Genomic DNA, 27,420 nt, shown 5'->3' with positions numbered 1-27,420 from the left:
CACTGGAAGTCCACACACCTGAAAGTTCTCAATGCTGGAAATCTACAGCATTCTGCAGTATCTACAGAAAAGGCTGTCAACAACAGCACACACAATCATACATACACACACAGCACTCCAAGTTGACTTTGGGCTAAGACTATTTGCTGAAGCTTTAAAAACAAATGGCTCAAAACAAAGCTCCATATAAGATGGTAATGTTAAACATTAAACAAAGATAGGAGTGAAAAATATATATGGAGCTTGCTGAACTTTGGAAGGATTTATGAATGGAGACTGACTTGGCCCAAGCGTGAAGCAAGAAATGCAACTGTTCAGAACAAATTATATATGGTATCTCAAGACTAAACGTCTGGGTATGTGATACTGCAAGGCACGATAAACTACAACTGAACCCAGGGGGTTTCTGCTAGATTTTAATGTAGACCTCTGCCTGTGCTTCAGATAATTGGTAATTTGACAATTTTTGGAAAGCTACAGAGCATATATAATCTCTCTCTCTCTAAAGATGGAACTGTAGCTATGCTATCCAGAACATTCAGAATGATTATTTTGAACTAAATTCATAACAGATGTAATTAGTTCTACTCAGGCTAGGCTATCAGAAACAAAATCCAGTTAGATTTGAAAGATAATAAAATCATCAAAGATTGAATGACCTATTTAATATTTACAGATCAAGCACAGTACCAAGTCTTGTCTGCATTCCCTCCCTTTGCTCTATTCCCAAACAGAAACCAGTGTTTCACACAGTTGTTTAATAAATGTTACCTCTATCTACTAAATAGCACTGAAAAAAAAATTAATCAGCATTTAGCAGAAAGACAAAGAAGAAGATCAAATACATATCTGACAAAGTAGCTCCTAACATTAGGGATATATTATATGTTCCTGTATCTCACTTAAATACAGCACTAAAAGGAAATAAGGTCCTAAAAAAATATTACATAGCTGTCCTGTGATCTGAATGAAGCAGCAATTGTTTATATTAAAAATATATTCTTTAGAACAAATCATTTAGTGGTCACCATTCACCTTTTAAGTTTAAGGAATTTCACTAGTGTAATGACCAAGGTACTTGCAAACTCAGACATAAAGCTTTCCCCATATTGAAAGATTACAGTTTAAGTGCATCAGGGAAAGCTAGCAATCAAAGATGAAGTACTTACCCCATCATTCTCTCTGTGTGGGTTCAGCCTGTTATAAACAGCTTCAATAATATTTCTCCTATACAAAGACAACATTTTAAAGTTACATTTTGAATAGTTTGTATAAAGCAAATATTTTCTTAATGATCTCCCTGGTTAGCTAAATGACTATATGAAACCTCCACAATTCAGAGGAAATACATCATATGGTATCAGATGATGAACAGCAACAGCAGGAATGTTATCGCATGCACACCCCTCCTTGTGGGCTTCCCAAAAATATCTTGGTTACCACAGTGGGAAGCAGGATACTCTTTTACAGATCCTGGTATTGTAATTTATTTTATTTTGCTTAACTTTACTTATGCATTTATATGGCTGCTGAAAAACTATGAGACTCTGGGCAGTATACAATAAACAAAAAAGCCATGTATAATACAAAACAACATAACATCACTGAAACATACTAAGCAATAAAATGGCAAACAGGACTGAAAACTTCTACAACTTACCCACTGGGACTCTGTTCTACCTGACCCCAAAGTCTGGGGGAGCAGCCAGGTCTTACCCACCTTCCTAGAGGCTTGCAGGGTTAGGGGCAACCATATGTCCTGGGGAGGATCACTCCAAATGGTAGAGGTTGCCATAGAGAAGGCACACCTCCTAGGTCCCATACGATGGCATTGTTTCAGTGAAGGGACCTGGAGCGTGCCTCCCGTTAGAACGTGTGGGATGGGCAGATACCCTTGAGAGCAGGCAGTCCTACAAATAATCCATTCCTGTGTCATGTAGGGCTCTGTAGAGGATAACCAGTATCTTGAACTGCACCCAGAAGCCTGTTGGGAGCCAGTGCAGCTTGTGGAGTAGAGGTGTTATGTAGGCATAACAAGAGACACACATAATGGTATGCTAGATGGTAGTCTGGAGATGCACATATTTACTCATTTTAATGCTTAAATAATTATGATACTAAATAGAGTAGATAGATGCAATTCTATACACTCTTATTTTAGTGTAAGCCTTCACATCTGATATGGCCAGGGCAAAAAACATTCTGAAAATAGTCAGCCACTATCTATTTTGTATAGTTTATGAAAACTAAAGAAATACAAATGAAAGACATTCTGGCAGAAGCATTATTTATTGAATTTCTCTACAAGTACCATTGGAAAAAAATGTGCAGTATCTTGTTCTGGCAAGCATCTTGGACAAATGAAAGAACACCTTGGATTTCAATTCTTGTGCAAAGATTCTGTACTAAGTCAGAAAAGGACCATTTATATCAAAGCCTTTTGCATACTAAAATGCATCCTAGCAAAATTTTGCTAGAAAATTGAGATAAATCAGTTACGCAGAAGTCCGTGGTCCTGGACTGCATCAACTCCACCCAAAGTAAAGGCAATTTACTCAGGCCATCATTTGATTAGTGTATGCAATTCATTAATTACATAAAAAATACTAACAGATTTTTATCTACTTGCATATAAATTACAATTAATGGGAAAAAAAGTTCTGCTGTCCAAATAACTGAGATTTTATTTTAATACATTCAAGAAGTTGGGACTGACCAAACCAACTGAATAAAAATTCAAGCTGCACGGACATCAGGGACTGCCTCCTCTTCAACTCTCCCCACCAGCCTATTTTTCCCCCCATTCTGCCCTTTTGGCCACCCTCCACAGCTGTACTTCTTGGTGGCGATGGCAGTGCTGGGGCTGAAGTAACGGCCCGGGGCCTTCAACAGTTTCAGCCAGCTGCCACTGTCCCCAGGCCTATACTTTAGCCCCAGTGCTGCTGGCACCACCACCAAGTAATGCCACTGCAAGCCCTGCGCCACAGCCAATCACCCCGGTGCAAAGCACCAGCTGCCCGTCACCCCGCAGGCCCTGTCATGCCCAGCTGACTTTCACCATCTTCCTCCCGCTGCTGACGAGGCACACGTGGCCTGGCCCTATGCAAGGCAACTGCTGCCCCCACCAAGTGTTCTTCCTAAGGCTGCTCCAAATAGCATGCGCCATTCTTGCAATGCTTCAGAAAGCTTCTCAGACCTTTCGAAGCATCACAAGAATGGGGTGCACAATTTGGAGAACGGTGGGTACAGCCTTCTCGTGAGGTTTCAGAAGGCCTCAGAAGCTTTCTGAAACATTGTGAGAACAGCACACACTATTTGGAGAATGGTATGTGCTATTTGGAGATGGCATGAGCAGCCTTGGGAAGAAGGCCTGGCACAGCCAGCAGCTTCCTTGCATAGGGCCAGACCAGGCCTGTGGAGTGCAAGGCGGTGGGAGCTTTGCACTGTAGTGCTGGGGTGGCTGGCCACAGTGCGGGGCTTGAGGTGGCATTCCTCCGTGGCAGCGGGGCTGGGGCTGAAGTAGAGGCCTGGGGCGGTGGTGGCTGGCTGAGACTGTTGAAGGCCCCAGGCCTCCCCTTCAGCCCCAGTGCCACTGCCACTGAGTGCTGCTGTGGAGGGTGGGCAAAAGGGCAGACAGGCAGGTGGGGGGAGTTGAAGTGCCCCTACGGTTATAAGAGTGGGCAGGCTGCCAAGTGCCCAGATATTGATCACGTGACTGCAGGGGCACTGCAACGGCCATAACTTTTGGGGACTGGGCATAAGTACCGTTCATTCAGCACTGCCACAACATTGAACAGTCACTGAATGAATGGTTGTTAAGTGAGGACTACCTGTAAAGCAAATTCACCAAATTACCTAGGCTGAACCATTTTAGAATGCAACTGAGAAAATCAGTAAGTTTGAACAATCCCAGATAGTAAAACCTCACGTAAAGTTAAGAGCTCTTGTCATCGTGTTCCTGACATATTATGCTATATGCAGAAAACACAGGGAGAACATTCAGTAAATGTAGTTACTCATCTGTCATTCTGAAACACAATTCCTAGAATATCAGCTATTTCTGCTGAATGAACAGATCAACTCTGAAGCTCTCTGGGTAGCTTTTAACAGACCATTTCACTGAGTTGCAGAACTAATAAAAAGTTAAGCTGATCTTGGAAAAATGATCAGAGAAAAATATTTGTTAATTGTAAATAGTAACTGAGGCGTAAAAGAACATTTAAAGCTACAGCAATAGTTATATGATCATATTACGTATTTAAACTTGTTGCAAAATGCTTAATAAGTATATGTGCCTGCAAAACACACAAATCTACTTCTGTTTTATATACTCAGAGTTTTGAATGTATTATATTTTTCATACACACACACACACACTCACACACAGAGAAATCTTCAATGAGGAACTGAGATATATTTGTTCAAAATGTATATTTTTACTTACTTGCCAGCTAGGCCACCTCCTGGTGGCAAGTTTGGGATATTCTCTGCAGACAAAATGCGCATAACATGAGCAAGGTCAGGCATTCCTTCTTCACCCGACTTCTCCATAATTTCTAGTTAAAAGAGAGTTCTTAAATTATTAAAACTAAAAGCATATCCAGAAAATCCCACATTTGATAATGTAAATATCCTGCATAAACGCAATTCAGAACAGACATATCGAAGGTATACGTTTACAGTGTTTCAAAATATGTATAGATTTGTCTTAGTTAAAAAAAAAAAAAAAAAGCAAAAACAACAGATAGCTTTTAAATGTCAGCATCAGTCTCGTTAATGTTGATTTTGGACCAAACTATAGAGATTATGACTACAATACATTATCTCTAAAGTGAGACAGTATTTGTATTTGCTTTACTTCTAGGCACCAACTCCTGGCACATTTAATCAAGTCATGCATTTATCCTAGAAAAACTCAAAATGAAAAAGAATAACATGACTGCAAGACTTCTGCTAATATAAGGAAGGGTTATGTCCCAGAAAACATAGATATTATGATTAAAACAGGGAGAAACAAAGGATAAATATAAATATTAGGAGTCTGATAGCACCTTTTCCAACAAATTAATTTTATTAAAAGACATAAGCTTTCATGAGCTGCCACTCACAAAAGTTTAAGCCTTTTAATAAAACTGGTTAGTTGGAAAAGTTGCTACCAGACTGTTTTTCGCCACCATAGACAAATCCAGCTATCCTCTTTCAACATAAATATTACTATTTCATGGTTTATACTAGGGAGAAAAAAATGAAAGTCCACATAATCCTCCAAGAATTAAAAAGGCCTGTTTCCACAATCTGAAGTATCTCAAATGAATAAATATCAGGATTTTGTCAGATCTTATGCTTCACCAACATTAAATTACAATGAAATGTGTTTGATTACAATGGAATCATGATCTCTTCCACAACTGAAGCAATAAAATATACTCAGTGAAAAATGTTTCGTTTTTAGTGTACCATGGAGCTTTTCGTTTTGAAAAATATAGAAGTCAGATACCAGTTTTAATTATTTTGATTTAACTTAATTGTATTATTTAGTATCCAAACAGAAAACTATTATTGGACTTACTGAATACTCATACGCAATTACTCAGGAATAAATCCTACTGTTCAGCAGGGTTTACTTCTTCTCAACTATTCAGGATTAAAGTTACTGCTCCAAACAATTTATGATCCCAAATAGAAATTATATGGAAGTATAGTTTTCAAATATGCAATCTTTAAATTTTTGAGTTTCAGTTTTTGCTTCTATTGGTAGCTTGTAAGAGATGCCTTATCCTAAATCTTCAGGGCTAGATATTTTTTTGCAAATGCTACCATGCCTGGATTTTTGATCTACCAAATTTCATTTTTCTAGAATGAAGTGCAGCTTACACAAAAATGCTGCCCCACAATTTACAATCCTTTAGATCAGTGTTTCTCAACCGTAGCAACTTTAAGATACGTGGACTTCAACTCCCAGAATTCCCTAGCTGCTGGGGATTCTGGGAGTTGAAGTCCACGTATCTTAAAGTTGCTAAGGTTGAGAAACATTGCTTTCGACAATGGATTTTACTTTCTTCTCCCTTTCCCCTTCAAACATTCTTCAGCATTTCTTATTCATTTCCTATACAACTCACTGATTCTTTTTTCGTTCTTTTTGCATTTAGTTTTATGTGACCCAGCTCTGCCATTAAGGAGTGGAATCAGGCAGCAGTTTCCACTGACAGAATGAGACCAACAGATCTCCCTCTCCATCTACAATCCTGAACACATTTTCAGGGTATGTATTCAGGAGGGCTCTCCTCCAAGACAGTTTATAGACTGAAGGGCAAGGACAAAGTCAAGTTGTATTAACAGAAATATACTTGCGCAATTCCCCTCTATATCTCCATAACCCCTTTCTACCTTCCCAAAGAGAATTTTTTTCCTACCATATTGAGCACTATTAGCCTTGCACAAACTAATATAAGCTAATCTTATTCTTGACTGTTAGATGGCCAGTGGCTGAAAGAATATTCAGTGGAAAAAGAAAATGGTTTCGAAGTTTTCAGGTGTTTTTTTTTTTCCTGTCTATATGCTTTGAAGATCTTTTCCAATGCATGTCATACCAAAAGGCTTCTACAGTTATTCTAAATGTAAAATGACATCCCATCACCAATCTATCTCAACTGTATGAACCTTAAAAAGCCTCACATTGGAAAGAAAGATGACTGTCCAGGAGAAACTACTTTATCAAATAGTAACTTTTAAGGCAAAAGTTCATATTACTTGTTCCTCTCATCCTGTCATTCTCTTGGGCTCATCCTCCAATTTAAAAATCAGGTAAACAAAGAACACTGCTTTATAGCATGAAAAGAATATATAAAATTTAAATTAAAGTGGATCAGACAGAGAAACTTCCACAACGATGAGAAATTTATTCAATATTTTTGCTTGTTCTTGAAAAAAAGTGTTTAGCTTCAGTGTAAAATAAAGGGATCTTTTCTTTGTTCTTTCATCTGGTTAAGTGATTATCTAATTGCACAAAAACTGATTAAATATGTTCTGATGTTCAGAAGTTGACTTTGCAAACTTACTAATAGAAATACATTTTCTAATACATTATTTTGCTCCACAAAAAACGTTTAGGTAACTACTCCACAATTATTTTGTTTCTAATGCTTCCCAACTGATATAAAATGGCAAGGTGCTATTTTATTTTATCAAATTTCAAGCTGCATAATTAAGGAAACCACAGACTTTGTCAAAGGGCAGAGTTTGGATATTTATTAGAATCAGGAGAAATGTGGAAATGAAAGAAAAGAGAAAGGGAAAATACGACTTGTGTTCTTCTGTATTCTCTTCAGTTTTCTTTATATTCTTCTATTCTTGAAATAAAATTCCTTCAACATTCTAACTCTCATTTCTTGTCAAGTATAAGTCACTTAAAGTTGTTACAGTTCATCCAACGTACAGGACATTGAATGACTTGGGCAATTCCTGTGGGGAAAAAAATCAAAAGCAGCACACATAGTTTCGAAAAAAGATGGGTAACTTATTTTGTTGAATACCTTGGTTTAACTTTATTCATGACATTGCATAAGATAATACAAATTTGGCCCCTCATTAATTACTGTATATGATTCTGTGTATATTTCAAACACCCTATCTCTTAAAACTGCTAGGGTTCATTCCAAGGTAAAAAAAATTTCAAAGGCTAAAATGATAATTATTGAAACATTTAAACAGTCTTTTCAAATTAACATTGCAGGCCCTGTTTTAAGTTCCTGAGATAAGAACTTCTGATTCTAACAGCAGTGGAACAATGTGAAATCTTTAAAAAGTTTATTGCTCTGAGCATGAGCGGAATAGATCCGTCCAAACTGGCACTGAGGGGTCACGAAGGTGGTTTTTCCAGGAAAGTTCACTGGTATAGTACAGAAATGCACTGCTTATAGCTACCCAAATCCCTAAGAGTCCCCAGAATTCCTCTAAAGTTGTTGCCAAACTGGAATGTTTAATGTGACAGAAAGGTATTTATTAAATACATCAGCAATAATCTTATTAACTGAAGTTAATAAAATTTAAATTAAATTTAGCTACCATCATGGCCATAACCCCATTTTGGAGAGCAATCTTTGATATGTCACTCAAAGACCATCTGGCACTTGAACAGACGATCATGCATCTCTGATGTAGCACACAAAGCATTCTGTAAAATGACCTTTGTAACAAGTTCACTAGTAACATTCCTATTGCTCCAAACCTGCCTATTCTGGAGAAAGCGAACATTAGGCATATGCCTGGCTAATGAACTCCAAAATTAAGTTCAGTTACTTAATACTCAGGAGAGTGTACTTGTGAGCTATGCTCTACAGTATGGCCTTTTGCATGGATTTTAAAAAACTACAGGCTACAAAAATCCCAGGTGCCAATAGCAGAACAGAAGAACAAGAGTTTAACCTTGGCAATATCCTTCAAATGATAAATCCTGGTCTTACAATATAAGCTTTTATTAAATAATTAATATCAGACACAATAGTTCCCCACTGTCACCAAGCTTAAAAAAAAAAAACAGCTTTCAAATGTATACTTATTATAAAGAATTTAATGCATACGGCTTTCATGCCAATAATCTTGTGCATGTTACTAAGGCTTCAAGTTCTTAGTACTGTACGCAAGATACAGAAAATGAATGACTACAGAAAGTGAACTCTCATTCAGTTCTGTTTATCTTCTTTTTAACTAAGCTTATGAACAAACCTGATGCCTAAGCTGGGTAGCAAAACCAGGTCTGCTGTCACATTTAACTACTTAATCTACCGTGTCACATAAATCAAATTTACAGTTATGTCATAATAACAGTGACTTCAGTATACCTGCTAAGTAAAGAATTTATAGTGAAAACAGACAGCTGATGTATGTGGCATGTATTAGGCAGGTTACTGCGGAGTCTCCTTCATTCTTTCCAAAGTTAAGAACACCTGAAAACACATAGGTTTTGTATGGAAATCTACAGCCATAGTAAAATAAATGTATTTTCTATGTAAATAGTTTTCCAATGCAAAAACTGATCTTAACAACAGATAATTTATTTAGATGCTCTATATGCAAGTAATATTACAGAAAGTGACCAACCTGGCAGAGATGGAAAAGTGTACATGAATAAAGAAACCATTTCAGCAAATGAATTTTATTTATTTATATTTCTCTTATTTAATTAATGTGTATGGCCACTCAACTTGCAGTCACAACTCTGAATGGCTAACACTGGATTAAAAACAAATAAATACTATAAATGTTAACAAAAGAAAAAAGAAAAATACATCAATGGCCAACCATAATAACTCTGTTAACCCTTACTGAACTGGCTCATCTAAAGCCATAACTCAGTGCCTGAGGGAAGATCCAAGTTTTCAATGCCTTATGGAAGACCAGCTGGATCAGGGCCATCCAAATCTGGGGGGGGGGGGGGTTGTTCCACAGGGCAGCACTGCAAAAGAGATTTGCCTCCTGGGTCCCATCAGATGGCACTGCTTTATATAAGGGACATGGAGCATGCCCATACTGTCAAGGAGCCACCCCTTCCCTGAAGCATGCATTCACACTGCCAGGATCCAACCATATGTCACCCCTGGGAGGGCCTTGGACAACCAGGAGGAACAAGGATCTACACAGAGGTAGCTATACTGATAATCCCAAGAATCCTGTCCATTTCTTCAGAACCAACATGCTCAAGCTCTTCCTAGATAACTATGCCAGACCACATTATCAGTCATCTTCAAAGAATCTGCACAACGAGATTCAACTCAGAGGACATAGTGACCCTGCAGATGTTCCTCCAATCCCACCCTAGCCAGGAGAGACCAGGTCACTAAGGCCTCAATCAAACCATGCACCAGAGCCTCAGAAACTACCCCAAGTTCCCTCTAAAACCCAGCACTCAGCAGGCAAGGGGCCAATCTGATTTGGGGGCAAAATGTTTCATAGCAAAGGCACCACAACAGATAAAGGTTGCCTCTGGGCTCCTACCCTCTTAACTTCAATTGGAGTGGGAATTTAAAGTAACCTCTTTCTAGTAGATCGAACAGAAATGTGTTGGTTCTACTTGGAGGGCTTTACAGGTAAGCACTACTGGACATAGAAACCTGCTGGCAGCCAATGAAATGCCTATAAGACTGTAGTTATTCTGCTGTAATAACTCTCACCTACTCACAAATAGGCAGTTGTATTCTGTACCAATGGTAGTTCCCAAGAAGTTTTCAAAAGCAGATGCAAACTGAGAGCAGAGTCTATCCTAAAGGAACTGAGAGAATGAGTCACCATCACTTCCGCCTTCAAAAAGGGTCATCATGATGCAGTAGCTGAAGGTGGGTAATAGCTCCCATCTGCTGATCAAGCATAAGTTGGAGGACCTCCAAGTGCTAACCTGCTCATTAGGTGGAAGTGTGACCCCATCCAAAGCCAATGTAGGAGCAGAATTTGCAGAAGAATGTCACAGAAACGTGCTTATCTGTCTAAGCCTGGTTTAATGAAACCTGAATTGATTTGATGAACAATTTTAAACAATCAGGAATTTAGTCCAACAGATGGGATTTACTCTATTTACTATGTCTTTAATTCACCAAAACCAAGATTGCATACAGCATATTATGGTAGACTTGGTCCCACCAGACCAATATACCATACTCAAACTACAATTCAGACATGGGGGGGGGGGAGAGAAGATGCTGGAAAGTGGTAAAGTGTACCTTCAGTATCCTACTGCAGAAAGGCAGGGTATAATATATATATAATAAATAGTATGATAAAGTACAGGTAGTAGTCCCCACTTAATGACCACAATTGGGATATAACACTCACCATCTGTAACTGGTATGGCCAGTGGTAGATGGCTGTAGTCCAACACTCCTACAGGACACTAATTTAAGACTCAAATACCCATACTATAGGTAGAGGACCAAAGAGAGAGCTTTTTAGCCATTAGTCTACTTGCCCATGTAGGAAGAGATATTACATTGGGAGTTAGAGCCAAGTGAGATGAAGGTACACAAAAAAGGCAGAACTGAGAAGGTAACAAGGATCCACTTACACAAAAATAAATGAGATAGCATAAGACAGAGAAACAGGAGGGAATAGGTTACGCCTAAGAAAAGCTTTGCAATGGGCATGAAATATAGCAAGTGAAATACAGTATGGAATAAAAACAAAGAGCTGAAAAATAACACCAGAGTCTATTGAGAGAGGCAGCCTAGAAATGCCATAAAATAAATCAAACACAAAATTGTGATTGAGTTCTACAGGAATCTGCCCTCTCTTGTACCAATCTCTGCTGGGTATGACCACTTTGTTATAACAATTTTTTTGCTATGTTCTTACACCAATAGTACAAAGAAGTTTCTATAAGTGTAACAGACTATGTTTCTGTTCCCATCCCTGACATTTATACACTGAATACAAGGATCCGTTCAGAAGAAGCTATGATCCAAAAACTCCTGCCTTCCTCTATCTTAAGTTTATCAAACTTGTTGTCAAAGAACCACATGCAGCCCTCCAAATAAGCCTGAACTTTCCCAAGGGTGGGGCTCATAGAGGCCTATTCTGCATGCCACCTCCATTCTTGTGCTAATATTCTCCCCATCCTCATCAGAACCCTTAAACTATTGCATGAACTGTGGGATACCTCAGAAGATTTATGCCACTGCAATTATGTAGGGGAAGCAGCAGTGGGTTATTGGTAGAAATGGTTGGGGTATATGTGGCTGTAACCAGCAACAGTGAGGGAATATGTCCTCAGACTAGAGTATTATCTCAAGTTGGCAAGGAAAGTAACCCCTGGTGAAACACAGCTGCAAGACACCTTAAGCATAAGTCCAGGATTACCTGGACCCTTTTCAGTCAGGATTTAGGCCTGGTATGGGACTGAGACAGCATTGATTGCACTACTGGATGATGTCTGGCAAGAGCAGGATGAGGATTGTGCGTCAGTCCTTGCCCTTCTTGACCTCTCAAGCAGCTTTCAATACCATTGATCATGGTATCCTTCTGGACCGGCTTTGGGGTTAGGGGTGGGTGGCACAGTGTTGTACTGGTTCTCCTCCCTCCTCCAAGTCTGGTTCCAGTCAGTGTTGGTAGGAAGGGAGAGGTCCAGCCCACAGCCTGTTATGTGGGGTGCTTCAGGGTTCAGTGGTCTCTCCTCTCCTGTTTAAAATCTACATGCAGCCACTGGATGAAGTCATCCATCAGCTTAGGGTGAATTAACATTAGTATGCTGATAATATATATTATCAGATATATAGCTCCACCCGAGGCTGTCTGAGTGTTGCCATGGAGGTCCTGTCTTGGAGTCTGGAGGCTGTGGGTGTCTGGATAGGGAACAACAGGTTTTGGCACAACCCTAGTTAAGACCGATTGACTTTGGGTTTTAGGACTCTCTAATTCTGGGGATGCTTCATATCTTGTTCTGGATGGAGTTTCACTACACCAGACAGATCCTCTGTGTAATTTGGGGGTCTTTGAGCAGGTGGCAGCCTTGGCCAGGGGGGCCTTTGCAGTTTTTCATGCTGTGCATCAGTTTTGTCCAATCTTGGACCAGGGGTCTTGCTCATGGTCACTCATGCCTTACTCACCTCCTGCTTGGATTATCACAATGCGCTCTACGTGGGGCTACCCTTGAAGAGTATTCAAAAGCTTCAGCTGGTGCAAAATAAAGCAGCACGGGCAGTTATGGGTGCCAGACACTTGGAACATATGATATCTCTGCTCTGTGAGCTGCATTGGCTACTGGTATGCTTCCAGGTGTAATTCAAAATACTGGTGGTTACCTTTAAAGCCTTTCATGGCTTGGGGCCAGGCTATCTATGGGACTGTCCTGTGAGATCTGGCAGGAGAGGCATGCTCCAGGTCCTGTCACAAGACAGTGCCATCTGGTAAGACCCAAAAAGAGAGCATTTTCTCCCATGGTGTCTGCCCCCTGGAACATCATTCCCCAGAGACTAGACTTGCCCCGACCTTGCTCACTTTTCACAAGGCACTGAAAACTTGGCTTTGCCATCAAGCCTAGGGCCCTGACAGTATGTGTGAGCCTGTTTCTTGGTCTTGGCTGTGTTAAAGTAACATAGGAACCAAAAAACTCAATTATATTGTTTTTGTTGTTTTTAAACTTGTTTTTTACTGTTTTTATTTTGTTTTAACTGTTAGCTGCCCAAAGTCAAACATATGAGATGGGAGGCTATATACAATTATTAAAAACATAAAATAAGCATTTGTGTTTGAGGGATGGCTCTTGCTTCCTTTCTCATCATGGAGACACAAGCAGAAGGCTAGGCAGCCTGGAATAACCTTGCAGCCTGGACCAAAAATTCTGCTCTCCTTCCTTCCTGCATTCACTGTTCTTCCTTCACTCCAAAAGCCACACTACTATGTGCCACTGCCAAGCCAACCTCCTGGTGTCCAGAAAGCACATGAAAGGGGAGCAGGGAGAAATCAGGCATAGGACAGTACTCATAGGATCTCTTCTAGCCACTGTCTGAAATTCCATCCATTCTTTTTTGCATCTTAGATATGCCAACTGTTGATTTTACTGATGTACAAGGACTGAATCACAGACCAGTTCACCTCCCTTCTAATAAGTAGAGCAAGTATGGTGAACTTCTCAAGTTTAATGGATAAGTTTGCAAAATATACTGAACCTCATTTGCCCTAAGAGAGGAGACTGATTACTTCATGATAAGAAACAAGCAGGGTCTTCAACTTGCTAATTTTGTATTTTATTTTCAATGTTTTTTTCAATGTTGCTTTTCTAACAGATATAACTGATCACCTGATGCAATGAACTTAAAACTTCAGAGTAAAAAAAAAAAAAAGCCACAACAAGATATATGACAGTGTTAAATCATTCAGTGAATGCTGAGTGCTGGCAATTTGCTTCATTTCCCAACTGTGAATTTCTGAAATAAAGATGAACCCAAATCTATGGAACAGTTTACAAATATCATTTCTAATTTATAGAAACAATTTCATATATGGTATGATGATTTTAAAGCCCCTGAATCTCAATTTCAATTTTTTTCTACATCATTTGCTATGGAAACTGACAATGTTGTAGAGAAAATAAAGATGGAGTGAGTGCAGCTTCAGTGTGATACAATTTTGAAGCTGAAACATGCAAAGTTGGAATTTCACATTTCTACAACTTTCTTTCTGAGAATGCTTCCCGATTTGGAAGCATAGTACAGTGGTACCTCGGGTCACGAACGCTTCTGTTCACGACCAATTTGGGTCACGAACAGCTCTGTTCGCAAAATTTTGCTTCCGTTCGCGAACGCTGGAGCGGGTGATGAACAGGATCTGCGGCCATTTTCCCTCCCGTGACACATGGCCGTGGCTTCCTGTAGGGAGGGGGACTCTCCCTCCAAGCAATAACCGCCTCCCCACCCACCTTCCTGTCCTCCACGCCAGAAGTCACGTCGAGGAAGGTTAGCGTTCTCTCTCTTCGTACTGTATTTTGTTTCATATTTTTGCGGTTTAAAAAAAAAATACATATGGTTCAGAACGGATTAACCATAATTACACTGAACCTTATGGGAAAATTTGATTCGGGACGCGACCAAAATCGGGTCGCAACCAAATTTGGAGGGGTCAGAATGGATTAACTGTATTTACATTGAACCTTATGGGAAAATTTGATTTGGGTCGCGACCAATTCAGGTCGCGACCAGAGTCGTGGAATGAATTAAGTTTGTGAACCAAGGTACCACTGTACTAGCTTTACTTTTGTACCACCAAAAAATTTGTATTACAAATTTAAAAAATCTCAACTGCTATACCTGTAATCTTATGTTCTAGACAATATGCTAAGGACTACAGATGGATATGTATATTTGTAGTTTTAAGGCACAATGGTCACTTTCAGCCATTGGGCGAGAAACATCTTGGATACTGCTGAATTATACTTCTGACTACTCTGGCTGGGATGGCTAGCTAATGCTTTAATCCACAGTTTAGCAATGCACTATGTTCCAAGCACCCCTTGCTTTTGTCAATTTATAATTAAGTCTTATAATAAGGTTGAAAAATAAGCCAATCACATTATTATGAGTGAAGTGACACCTGGGTTAACTTCTGCCAAAAAATTATGTCTATAGATAAAGTGGCTGAATACATAGAACATTTAATAAGTAATTTAGCAAAATGGGATATTTGTCATATGAGAATGAGTGCATAAATAAATAAATAAATTTCTAACTTGGTGGAGAATAGCTTCCTACATGCACATCTTGAGAGATGCATTTGCTCATGTCTGAAGCAATGATTTAACTAAAGAAATGGCTGCTTTGGGAAGAAGTCTCATAAAGAATATTTGAACAAGAGAAGCTTTGATATATTGGCAGAAAGGAACCTTGAGACCATGAGCTAAAAATATATATGCTCTGAGAAAGTACAACTGAATTTTATATTGAGCTTCCATATGATGCAAGGTTTCTAGTTAAATTATTTTTTTCACTGCATTTGTACTGCTAATTTAATCAAGAATGTCTGTAGAAATTAGAAAATGACACAAAATATATATTTTAATAGGTGAATATGTACCAAAAAAAGGTTGAGCAATTGTCCAATATTGTTTGGACAATCTACTGGTTTCCAATTCCAGCCTCTCACTATATATATAAACATGAAACTGTAGTTCTATTATTAGTCTGATTTATTAATATTTTTGCCTTCAACATTTTCTTCAAGAACATGTTTCAGAGACAAATGTAACAGCAAATAACACATATTCCTTAGTTTAAGTTGTCTATATACTAGTATCTTCCAGTTAACTGAATATCATGTTATTTGCTTAATTATTCAGCAATAATTTGCTTAATTATTAAGCAAATAATATCATGAAGAGTTTTTCATAACTCCGTAACATTATTCATTCTGCTCTTCTCATAAGAAAGAAAAGCTTTGTGCCATACTACTGAAAATAATACATGAAAATAACATGTGTTATTTTCTTCTCAATGAGAATTTGGGAAATAAGCTTCACAAGCTAATAAAACAGAGTTTACAACAGACCATTAACTCAGACAGTGCCAAGGACAGTGCAAAGGGAACACTGAAGCATTAGAAGATTTAAAGAAACCACTTAAATAGTAGACCAAATCTTCAAACTTATTTTTTTAAATACAATTTAATAACTGGTTGAACAGAACAAAAACACAGTTTGACTCCTTAAACATGTTCTATTCTTTCAGCACTTGCCTTAGAGTATAAAAAAAGGATTGTTACTTGATGATATGGGAACGATGTGATTAAGAATCACCCTACTATCAGCTCTGAAAAGTGCAGCATTAAAATATGCCTTATAAACCAGACTATAACTAAAACATTCAGTCATTAATACTTTTCATCTTCTCTAAATCAAAACCTACATAATAATGACACACCAAACAGTTCACCAGCCAGTATGTAATAATTAGCTTGGTATTTGAAAATCTCATTTGATATTCCCTACCTAGACAACAAATACAGGAGATGGAGAATATGGCAGATGTTTTCAATAATGGGCATCCTTATTAGGTTATCCCAATCATCTTATACATTTCAGCAGTATTGTGTGTGTGTGTGTGTGAAAACAACAAAAATGGGTTACTTTTAAGATTACAACTGTTCTTTTTACTCTTTGTATTCTTCTGTTTATATTCTAAGCAATTGCTATTCTATCAGTAGTTTGTTACTTTAATGTTATTTTAATATAGTTTCATTTTCATTCTGAACAAATTGCAAAGGTCTACCTGAACTAAAAGGCTCATATCAGCAGGCGCATATCAGTTGAAGATAATACACTGCCAGCACATCAACTTACCATTCTACCTGCCACCAGCACATATATTAGCCATTGTTTTTTAGAGGACAGCCTATAACATTTCAAAATACAGCATGCAAAGAGCATGACTGCTGATACTATAGAGCAGAATTTGGCACTGGATAGGATTATGAGACTCCTAGGTAAAATCCCTTTTGCAAAGTCTGTTCAGAGGTTCACCTTGGGCAAACCTTTATGGATACATCCTACTGTCACAATAGTTACAGGGCAACATTATAAACAAAATCTAAAGCACATTAAGTTTTTCTTAAACAATTAAGTTTCAGAAGTGAACAATTGGACCAGGAATGACTGATTGCTCCAAGTTTCTATGTACATTCTGTTAATTCAAATGTTAATTCATTCTGTTGTATGTCAAATATTCAGAATTACTTTTGTTTTTTTCAGTCACGTCACTGCTAGTATTATATTATCCAGCTCAAGCTTTAAGAGGTTCAACTATATATGCCATCAAAAACATTTTAGCCAGCTTACTGGTAATATTATTCTTACCTGTGCTGAAACATAGGGTAGGAAGAGACACAGACATTTTTAGAAATGGATTTTTAGAGATGAGTGCCAACTATCATCTTAGTATTTATACTAGGCCCTGAGTTCATCCTATTACATTATGACTAAGAGCCAACTTTGTAATACTCACTAAATGCTGAATTAGGAACCAGAACACCATACGTTCTAGTTCTCCCTTAGGCACAGAAACTGGCTGGGCCACTTTGGGCCACTCACTGTACACCATAAAGAGAGAAGAGAAGAGAAGAGAAGAGAAGAGAAGAGAAGAGAAGAGAAGAGAAGAGAAGAGAAGAGAAGAGAAGAGAAGAGAGAAAAATCTAAGGATATTCCTATTATCACAGAATTTTTTAAGCAGGAAGGAATGAGCAGCTTGGGTTCTATCTAGTTGGTAAACTAGAAATCCCAACTTCCCTCATCAGTGGATGGGAACTGTAATTCAGCAACAGTAAAAAAAGTATGCATTCCCAGGATGCTGAGAAAAAATGGCTGGTCTTTATATGAAAAATAAACAGCACTGAGTTAGAATTAATATGAAAAAGTCTCAGCAGGCTGTAGCCCCTGACCAACTTTGTCTGGGAATGGAAGCTAAGCAGTGTCAGGTCTGTTAGTTGGTTCTAGGAGACCAATAGGAAATACCAAGGCTGCAAGCTAGACTGAGAAGTCAGAAATATTCCAGAAGGCAACTATTTATTTACTAGATTTATAATAGCTACCTATCTTATGCATCATAATCCTGAGCGGCTTATAAACAATAATAAAAATAAAAAGCATAATACTAATATAAAACACACCTAGTACCCCACCAAAACAACACACCACTCACAAACAACTTTCCTTGGGCTCCAGCGACACACTCCCCCAACACTTGTGGAAAAGCCAGGTCTTTAGGTCTTTTTAGAAGGCTGGGAGGGTTGGGCCTTGCTTGATCTCAGGGGAAAGGGTTTCCAAGGGCAGGCCTGCTACTGAGAAGGCATACTCTCTAGGTCCTGCTAGATGGCAACATTTAAGGACCTGGCGCGCAGCCACCCTGTTGGACCTGATAGAGCAGGCAGTTACCCTCAGGGAAAGGCAGCCCTGCCAATAACTTGGTCCCATGTCATTCAGGGCTTTAAAGATGATAATCAGCACCCTGAATAGAACTGAAAGCCAGTGCAGCTCAGGGAGCAGCAGTGTAACATGGGCAAACCACAGGGCACCCAGAACTGCATGCACCGCTGCATTCTGAACCAGTTGTAATTTCTGAAGTGTCTTCAAGGGCAACCCCATGTGGAGTGCATTGCAGTAATCTAACCAGAAGTGACTAGGGTGTGAGTGACTATGAGCAAGACCTCCCAGTTCAGGAACAGAGCAATTGGCCTGCAAGATGAAACTGAGAAAATGAACACGGCTGCCACTTGCTCCTCAACCAGGAGCCACAAGTTCAGGAGCATCCCCAAACTGTGCACCAGTTCTGTCCATGGGAGTGCAACCCTGGCAAGAGTCAACGATGATTCCTCAGCATATATGAGGAACCAAAAATCCATAGCCATTCTGTCATGCTAGTTGAAGCCAGTTCCTCCGCAACCAAACCCTTACAGCCTCCAGGCACTGGGCCAACTCTGGGACAATGCTGCTTGGCTGGCCAGGGGTAGTAGGAGGTATAACTTGGTATCAGCAGCATACTGATGATACCACACCCCATGATGTTGGATAACATCTCCCAGCAGCATCATGCAGATGTTGAAGGGGGGGGACAAAGCACCCCCCAACATGGGCCTAGTGCTTGACCTCTCTCCCCCCCAACACTGAGTTGAACTTGCCACAGAGGAAGGAGAATCACTGCAAAACAGCTCCCCGGTCAACCCCCAGAGCTGGTCCAGAAAGATACCAAGGTCAGTGGTATTGAATGCTGCTGAGAGATCCAGGAGGGCCAGGATGGATGCACCACCACCATCTCAAGCCCTCCAGAGGTCACCCACAAGTATGACCAATGCTGTCTCAATGCTGTAATGTGGCCTGAACCCTGACTGAAAAGTGTTCAGATAATCTACTTCATCCAGGGCCCTCTGAAGCTGAGCACCCACTACTCTCTCAACAACCTTCCCTAAAAGGGGAGGTTGGAAATTGGGTGAAAGTTGTCTAACACAGTTGGGTCCAAGGAAGACCTCTTAAGTAAGGGTATAACTGCCTCCTTCAAGGAAGATGGCACCACCCCTTCTCACTATGAGGCATTCATCACCACATGAACCCAACTGCATGCCATCTCTCAGGAGGACTTAACCAACCAGGAGGGGCATGGGTCCAGCACACAGGTAGCAGAACTCACAGCCTTGAGGACCCTATCCACTTCCTCAGTAGTAACCAGATCAAACTCTTCCTAGATAGTGGAGCTCAGACATGCCAGAGTCACTTCCATAGGCCCTCCCAGCCAGTTCCCAACTCCAAGAGAAGTTGAGCAACTTTATCTGACAGATGCCAAGAATATTCTTCACAGCAGCCAAACAAGGACTCCCCCAGTCCCTCCTTACCCAGAAGGGATCTGGTCACCCTAAACAGGGTCACCAGTCAGTTATCTGCATTCACAATAAAAGCAGAGAAGTAAACTCCCTTTGCTGCTCTTATTGCCACAAGGTAAGTTCCAATAAAGGCTCTCACCTGTGTTTAGTTGGCCTTGCTCTTCATCTTTTGCCAGCAATGCTCTAGGTGCCTCTTGTGTTGTTTCATCTCCCACAACTCTTTGGTAAGTCAAGGAGCTCTCCAGGATCCACAAGCACAGTCCACAAGGGGCAATCCAATCCAAGGCCCTCGTCATATGCTCATTCCAGGCTTGGACCACAGTTGACCAAACTGTGCTCCAGAGCTTCTGGAAAAACCCCAAGCTCCTTTTGGAACTCAAAAAGTCCATCAGTTGCCTGGGATGGACTGACTAAATAGGCTCTACCTCCCTGCAGTGGGAGGTGGGCATGAAAAATTCCAGAACCAAAAGGCCAACCGCTTCTGACTGTTGTGAAGAAAACTGCAAAGTTGTGTCCAGGCAGTTACTAGGATTAACAAGCATTTTTATTAACCCCCAAAATCCCCCCAAAACAACTGACATTTCCAATTTTGACTTCAGGTTTAGTATATACACAGTATTTCTACAATTTAACACATTCTGCAACTGAATACAACTTCACATTATAGGTTTGTTATTAGGTTTTAACAAAATTTTCTTAAATCTGTCAGCTAGCTATTCACATTACCTGTTCTTCAGAAAGGTCTGCTATTATATAAGAAACTATTCCCATCAGCAATGAACTAACAAGCCTAACTTAAATATACATTTACAAATTTTGCAAGATAAGAAACTTTGTTCTGCTGAACAATCTGCAGGCTCTAAGACAAACAGCTGCATCAGCATCTACTCTAGATTGCTCTGACTCATGTGGTCCAGGTGCACATCCATGGCATTCTGTTTCTCGTACAAAAGCTGTGCTCTAGTCCACCTGTATTTCAAGTTGCCCCAATTATTTCTAGGAGGAAAAAAAAACTAATACATAAGTTAATTTCTTACCTTCCACCCGTGATTCCAAGTGCTTATCCAAATCTGCATCTCTTTTCATTGCCTCATCTGAGACCTTGGGAGCATTTGAAAAGCAAACTAGAACAATACTCATATTATCACGACTTCCCTATATTTGGGGAGGAAAAAATATTACATATTTGAGATGAATGCTTGTCCTTTTCACAATTTTAGATCACATACTTATTCAATTAAAATATTTTAAAACTATGTGCAATTGTTTGTCAGATACATTTTTTATTTCCAAATTTAATTATTTAGGTGAAATCCCGTTAAATTGTTCTATTGTCTAAGCAGTTTCTAACAGAAAAACAAAGATGAACTATTTCCATTTCCTCTCTGCATGCCTTCAAAATCTTCTCTGGAGTACAGGGGACTTTAGGGAGTTGGGCCTGCAGGGCTGAATAAAAGTCCAACTGACTAAGTGGCCCTGCTCACCCAACTTTGAATTTTCCCTTAAATAAAGTAGCGCTTAGGTGGCTTATCCCACATGACATACATGAATTCAAAACGTCTCATACAATGTATCATTTTGCAGCAATGTTCAACTATTCAGATCCAAAGTATTGCATCAGTAGGGATGTGGGCATGTTTGCATGCACATGAAGGACCATTTCCACTTTCCACTGAACAGCTGCACCTCTTCCTCCTTGATTTCCTTTTTTAATTTATGTAACTATAATTAAACAAAATATTATTCTTATCAACTGTGGACAAGATGGATACATATGAGCTAGAGGATACTGTAGTCTCATGGATATACAACTGATTGCACAACCATATCCAATGAATGCTCATAAATGGTTCTACTTGATCCTTAAGGGAAGTTCAAGTAGGGGTCGCACAGGGCACCATCCTCAGCCCAGTGTTATTCTTTATAAATGATCTAGAGGAGGGAATGAAAGGAATGCTTAACAAATTTGCAGATGATTCAAAGTAAGGGGACTGGCTAATACTTCAGAAGATAAAATCATAATTCAGTAAATACTTAGCAAGATTGAATAAAGTTCAGCAGTGAGAACTGGAAGGGTCTACACCTGGGTAGGAAGTAGCAGATACAAAGATACAGGACTGCAGAGATCTGACCTGGTAGCAGTGCATATGGAAAGGATCTTGGAGAACTAGCCAACCACCAGCTGAATATCAGCAAGCAGTAAGATGCAACAGGTAAAAAGGCTGGTATAGTCTAGGACTGCATTAACAAAAGTACTGTGTATAGATGTCAGGTGCTAAAAGAGTTTCCCTCTCCTCTGCACTGGTTTGATTACAGTTGGGAATACTGTGTCCAGTTTGTTAATTTATATTTATTTATAATTTCAATTTCTAAGGCCATACTCTCATCAGTGATTCTGAGCAGCATATAGTGGTTTAAGAGCAGTTAATAACAACAATACAGTTTAAGAATGAGTTCCATTCCCAAGGTCTGTCCTTAAGACGAATTTCTATGTAAGCTGGAACAGTAGTATCGTATCATACTGTATAAGTAGTATTGTGTAATTAACTTGAACCATTGTGTATTTAACCCGAATCATTGTATATTTAACTCAAATTTTGCTACAATAGGCTCTGTTTTTAACCTGTTTTAACCTGTTCATCCTTAAACCGGGTGTTCTTAACCCGGGGACTACACTGGGGTGGTAGATACATTCTCAATTACTAAATTACATCATAAATAGCAGGTACATACATTATCCTAGCTCAATCCTTGGGAAGAACAGGGTCAAGACCATATGGAATTTGGGGGTGAATGTTGTCCCAAAGAATAGGTATGGTAAAAGAGAAGGGGTAATACACTTTAAAAGGGACATGGAGAAGCTGGAGCGGGTTCAGAGGATACTAGGATAAGGGGTCTGGAAACCAAGCCTTACAAAGAATTATTGAGAAAACTGGGCAGGTTTAGCCTGCAAAAGGAAAAACAGAGGGAAGACATCGTAGTAGTCTACAGATATTTAAAAGGCTGTCACATGCAAGAGGGAGGAGACCTATTCTTGTTGATACCTTGACTGGGGCAAGGACTAGGGATATGCAAAACTCACCAATTTAGGAACAGAACATTCACCCCTAGAACAGCTTGGTCTGAGAGGAAGTTTCATATGTCTGAAGGCAAACTGGAATGTACCAGATTCCTCCAGAATCAGTGAGTTTTGCACATCCTTAACAAGGATAAATAAGTTGAAATTAAGAAAGGATTCTGGCTGAATATAAGCCTTTCCTGGAGATAAGAATTGTTAACAGTGTGACCTCAATAGTGATAAACTTCCCCTCACTGGAAGCTGAATAGCCACTTATTGGGGTGATTTAGTGGATTTTCTCACTAGCAGGGGGATAGATTAGATTGATTTATAGGAGCCCTTATACATTTTATGTATCAGTTAGTCTAAATTCCATAATATATAAAAGACTGAAATTCTTTTAAACAATTTTAGATACTTGAATATTTCTGAGTTATTAACATTTTGGAAATCAGATTCTGCTTTAAAAAAAAAAAAAGTAAAACATATGCACTACATTCTATTCAATTTAAGTTTTACAAAATTGAAGATTGGATATTATTTGTTTGCAAATAATAAACAGTTTGAACATATACTTGTATGAATTTCTGTATCCTTAATTGTGGAAATTTTAAACTTTACCCCAAAGGCTATACATGTGCTTTAAATAGTAATGTGACATGTCATTCTTATCAAATGAAAACTGTGGAAAAATCAATGGTAATAAATACTGGTTTGGATGGGGGAGGGGAAGAGCTTAAACACTGAAAGGCAAACCACAAACAATTTCTAAGCATTTTTTTCTGGAAGAATACTCCCTTTCCTTCATTTAAAAAAAAAAAAATCTAGCTTTTGGGTGTTTTAAATATTCTCCTTCAAAGTAAAGATGAATGTTAAGTTTTAAGAGTAAATAGAAACTAGTTGTGAAGAATTTAAAAGTGCTATTTGGGTTGTATAAAATACAGTGCCAAGCCCAAACAAATAGCAGGTGAATGCCTAAAAAGACTGCAGTCACATGAAGGCAGACTCATTAATACCAAATCTACACTATTTTTAGAATTAAGTTTTGTTCAGTTTTAGCAATAAAAAGAACATCCAAAGTAACCTTTGGTCTGAAAAGTTTGAAAAAATTACATACCTTGTGTAAACAAGTATCCACTACCCAATTGCACACTTTCTCCAGATCATCTGATACTTCAAGCCTAGATTTAACAAATTCACAGAGCTCCTCATTGCTCATTACATCCCAGATTCCATCACAAGCCAAGACAATAAATTCATCCTCTTCAGCTCTTACAATTTCATAAACCTCTGGTTCTGGAGAAACAAGTTGTTCTGTAGGACCTTTGCCATCAACACATTTGTAGTCATAGTCCCCCAGAGCACGAGACACTGCTAATGAGCCATTAACACGCTGAATCATGACACTCCCTCCTGCATTCTGGATTCTCTCCTTCTCCCTTGGATTGCAAGGCTTGTGATCCTGTGTTGAAAAACAGACCTGTCCATTCCTATACAGAACAGCACGTGAGTCTCCACAGTTGATAAAATAAATGTGCTCAGGTGAAATCATAACTCCCACTGCTGTTGAGCCACTCCTGTCCATGCCATTTCTGAGGTCTGAAAAATTGCGCATATATTCATCAATTTTCAAAAAGCCAGTTCTGATTCCACTCTTAACATTTTCTACTGAAGGTTCAAGAGCACAGCCGGGCTGTTCTGTTCCCCTGAAGTCTTCATTGTTAGTGATATGTTCTAGTAAGTGGTTTGAGCAGTAATTTGCCACACGAGATCCTGCGTGACCATCATAAACAGCAAAGAAAGACCAGTCCTCCAAACCATGAGGAATTCCTACAACAGCTGTGTGAGCATCTTCCATTTCAACTCTCCAACCTTGCATACTGCTGAGGCCATAACGCAGGCCATTTCCTGCCCCATGAGCATTATGTTTCTCAGTTTTTGGTTTATCCAAAAATGCACCCATGTTTCCTAATTTACAAAGGTATCTGCAAAAGAAAATTTGATCCTGAATAGAGTAAGTATCATAATACAGCACAAAAACCATGAAAAGATACCTGACCAGCTATGCAAAGTCTGTCTTCAAAACAGCCAAATTACGATAAAGAATTATTTTAGTCTGCTTTGGAAATATAACCAAATTATGGAATGCATTCTAACAGGACATGTATTCAGTCCTTACCCATTCCACTTTTAAGAAATAAATGCCTTTCAACCAGGCTTTCATAGTTGGCATAAGTTCTAGCTTTTGAAAATGAATGTTAAATGTTTGTGTTAAGTGACTAGAGTGCCCTATGGACAAAATAAACAAGCCAAAAACCTTGGAATATATAGTATTTATCTTTTTCTTGCTAAATAATAAAAAAGCAATGTACAAATCAGGAATCACAAATCTCATCTTACATTTGCACAACCTGTAAATCTTTAGCCACAGTAATTTCCATATGCAGAGTTATTTTATTTGTTCTCCTATTTTAAATATGGATTAGCAGATACACATACTTATCTCCCAGCTGTAATAAGGAACAGTTATATAGTCAAAGTTTATGCCATCAGATTTTTCTGAACAGGGAGACTGCATTAAAGCATTCAATTAAATGGAGTTATGAACAGAACACAAGCATGCGAATCCATATGTAGGAAGAAGAAACATTAAAATAGTACTCATGGTAATCTAAAACAGTATTTACTAGCCCAACATCTAGATATAAAGTTAAGACAATTTCTTATTTACAGTAAAGCTTTTAAAATGGAGGGGGGAGGGAGAAACATCTTGCAACAACTTAACTATAGGGCTCTTCAAAGCATTTGAAACAGGTGCTTTGGAAATCATGTTAGCATCACAAAGCACCCATATTCAAAGAATGAAAACAGCTGCATCTTTTGCAAGCCTCATGCTGCTGCTTCAAAAGCTGACCCCAACTGCCTCTGCATGTATGTGCATGCATGCAGCTGCTCTAATCCTCTGAAGAGAACTGCTTCTTTTACACTAATACATTTTGCAAAGTACTTCTTTCAAATGCTTTGTACAGTTCCTATAAACAGTCATGTTATGTTTTCCCCAAAAGCCAACATATTTAAATAGTATCTATAGATCAGACAACTCAGAAGTATATAGTGAACATCAACTATTTCAGATCAACACATATAAACTAAATGGCATCCACAATATTCTATGAATCAATGATGTTCAGAAATCATAGGAAAGTCCCAAATGACCTTCTAGTTTCTCAGAAGTCACAAATAGAGAATTAGAGTCCTGGATTTAATTGTGAACATTTCGAGGAATAAGAATATTGCTATTCAGCCTTATATAGTATGTTGCAATAAGCTCCATAAATAAAGTAACAAACAACCAGTGTGGTACAGTGGTTAAGATGCTAGACTAGGAGTGGGGAGACCCAGGTTCAGTCATGGAAGTTCACTGGACTTTGGGGCAGTCACTCTCAGCCTAACCTATGTCACAGTGTTGTTGTTGTGGGAAGAAATAGGTTTTAGATATACCAAATGAAAATACTACTATACTAATTTTTTTGCTATTCTTTATGTGCACAGGAATTGATATGTGCAACATTTATAATATTCAATTCATCTCATAAATTCTCTACAAAATAGGTTATAGTACCAGGTTACTTACATATACTGAGTTACATAATGGATAATGTTGTTCCTGATTGACAAAAATAATATCTAAAATATGGTTAATGTATATGGTGCACAAGGGAACATAGTTAATTATAGGTTACTAACTGTGCTATTAAATTTTTGTTAATATGAAGCTAATGGACTTCTATAGAGAAAGATGTCTGAAACTGAAGACTCACAAATACTGTAGAGAATAGTTAAGAAAACAGAACATCTTTAGCATATGCCTGTTCCAAATATAATCTATTAATACGTAAAGTCTCAACAGCTGGATAGAGATCGGTTATGTATTCCATTACATCTAATTCACTATCAAGAAATATTTACCTGTTAACTGTACTTTGCCAATTTTTGCTCAGGTCTAAAAACTTATGGTTTACATTCCTTCAGCCAACAGGCACAGAACAGATTAAACTCGAAAGCCTTCAAATCATGCAGAATGCAATATTTGCTTTAACTTGGAATTTCCTAGAAGAAAAGACAGTATTCATTAGTACATCATATTGCAGAATGAATTTGCAGATTAGCAATGCATTAAACATTTCATTTTACTACCCTTATTAATTATATGTAGGTTTCAGACATGTATAATATTAAGATTTATTTATTTAAAAGTCATTATTAACATGACACCAAAACTTTCAGATAAATTTGAACAGGTAGAATTATATCTACCTGTTCAAATTTATCTGAAAGGTTTGGTGTCATGTTAATAATGGCTTTTAAATAAATAAATCATGGTACAGCTCTGCTCTATGATAGACTAAAATACCCTTAAACTCAATTCCATGAACTGGAGGACCAATTTAACATAAAACATATTTAATCATTTTTCCTTTTCAATAATAAAACAAATAAACATATTTAATCATTGCTACTTC

The 27,420-nt window shown here is 38.6% G+C and overlaps 1 protein-coding gene across 4 annotated transcripts in view; it reads right to left on the bottom strand.

Annotated features, from left to right (window-relative positions):
- Positions 1–27,420, bottom strand: part of PPM1B (protein phosphatase, Mg2+/Mn2+ dependent 1B) — a 63,655-nt gene that overhangs the window by 10,417 nt on the left and 25,818 nt on the right. For all 4 annotated transcript variants that reach the window (XM_007424641.4, XM_088147642.1, XM_007424643.3 and 1 more), the window contains exons 2-6: positions 26,867–27,007; positions 24,015–24,882; positions 20,877–20,994; positions 4,445–4,556; positions 1,170–1,227 (exon numbers count right to left, since the gene is read on the bottom strand). In XM_007424641.4, the coding sequence (XP_007424703.1) occupies positions 1,170–1,227; positions 4,445–4,556; positions 20,877–20,994; positions 24,015–24,860 (1,134 nt within the window). In that variant the 5' untranslated portion in view covers positions 24,861–24,882; positions 26,867–27,007. The remainder of the gene's footprint in view (positions 1–1,169; positions 1,228–4,444; positions 4,557–20,876; positions 20,995–24,014; positions 24,883–26,866; positions 27,008–27,420) is intronic.

Source organism: Python bivittatus, unplaced genomic scaffold (assembly GCF_059951505.1).
Source record: "Python bivittatus isolate LINGU-HERP-01145 unplaced genomic scaffold, Pbiv_v1 ctg000020_np1212, whole genome shotgun sequence".
Classification (NCBI taxonomy): Eukaryota; Metazoa; Chordata; class Lepidosauria; order Squamata; family Pythonidae; genus Python; species Python bivittatus.
This window is presented reverse-complemented; position numbering and strand designations above follow the sequence as displayed.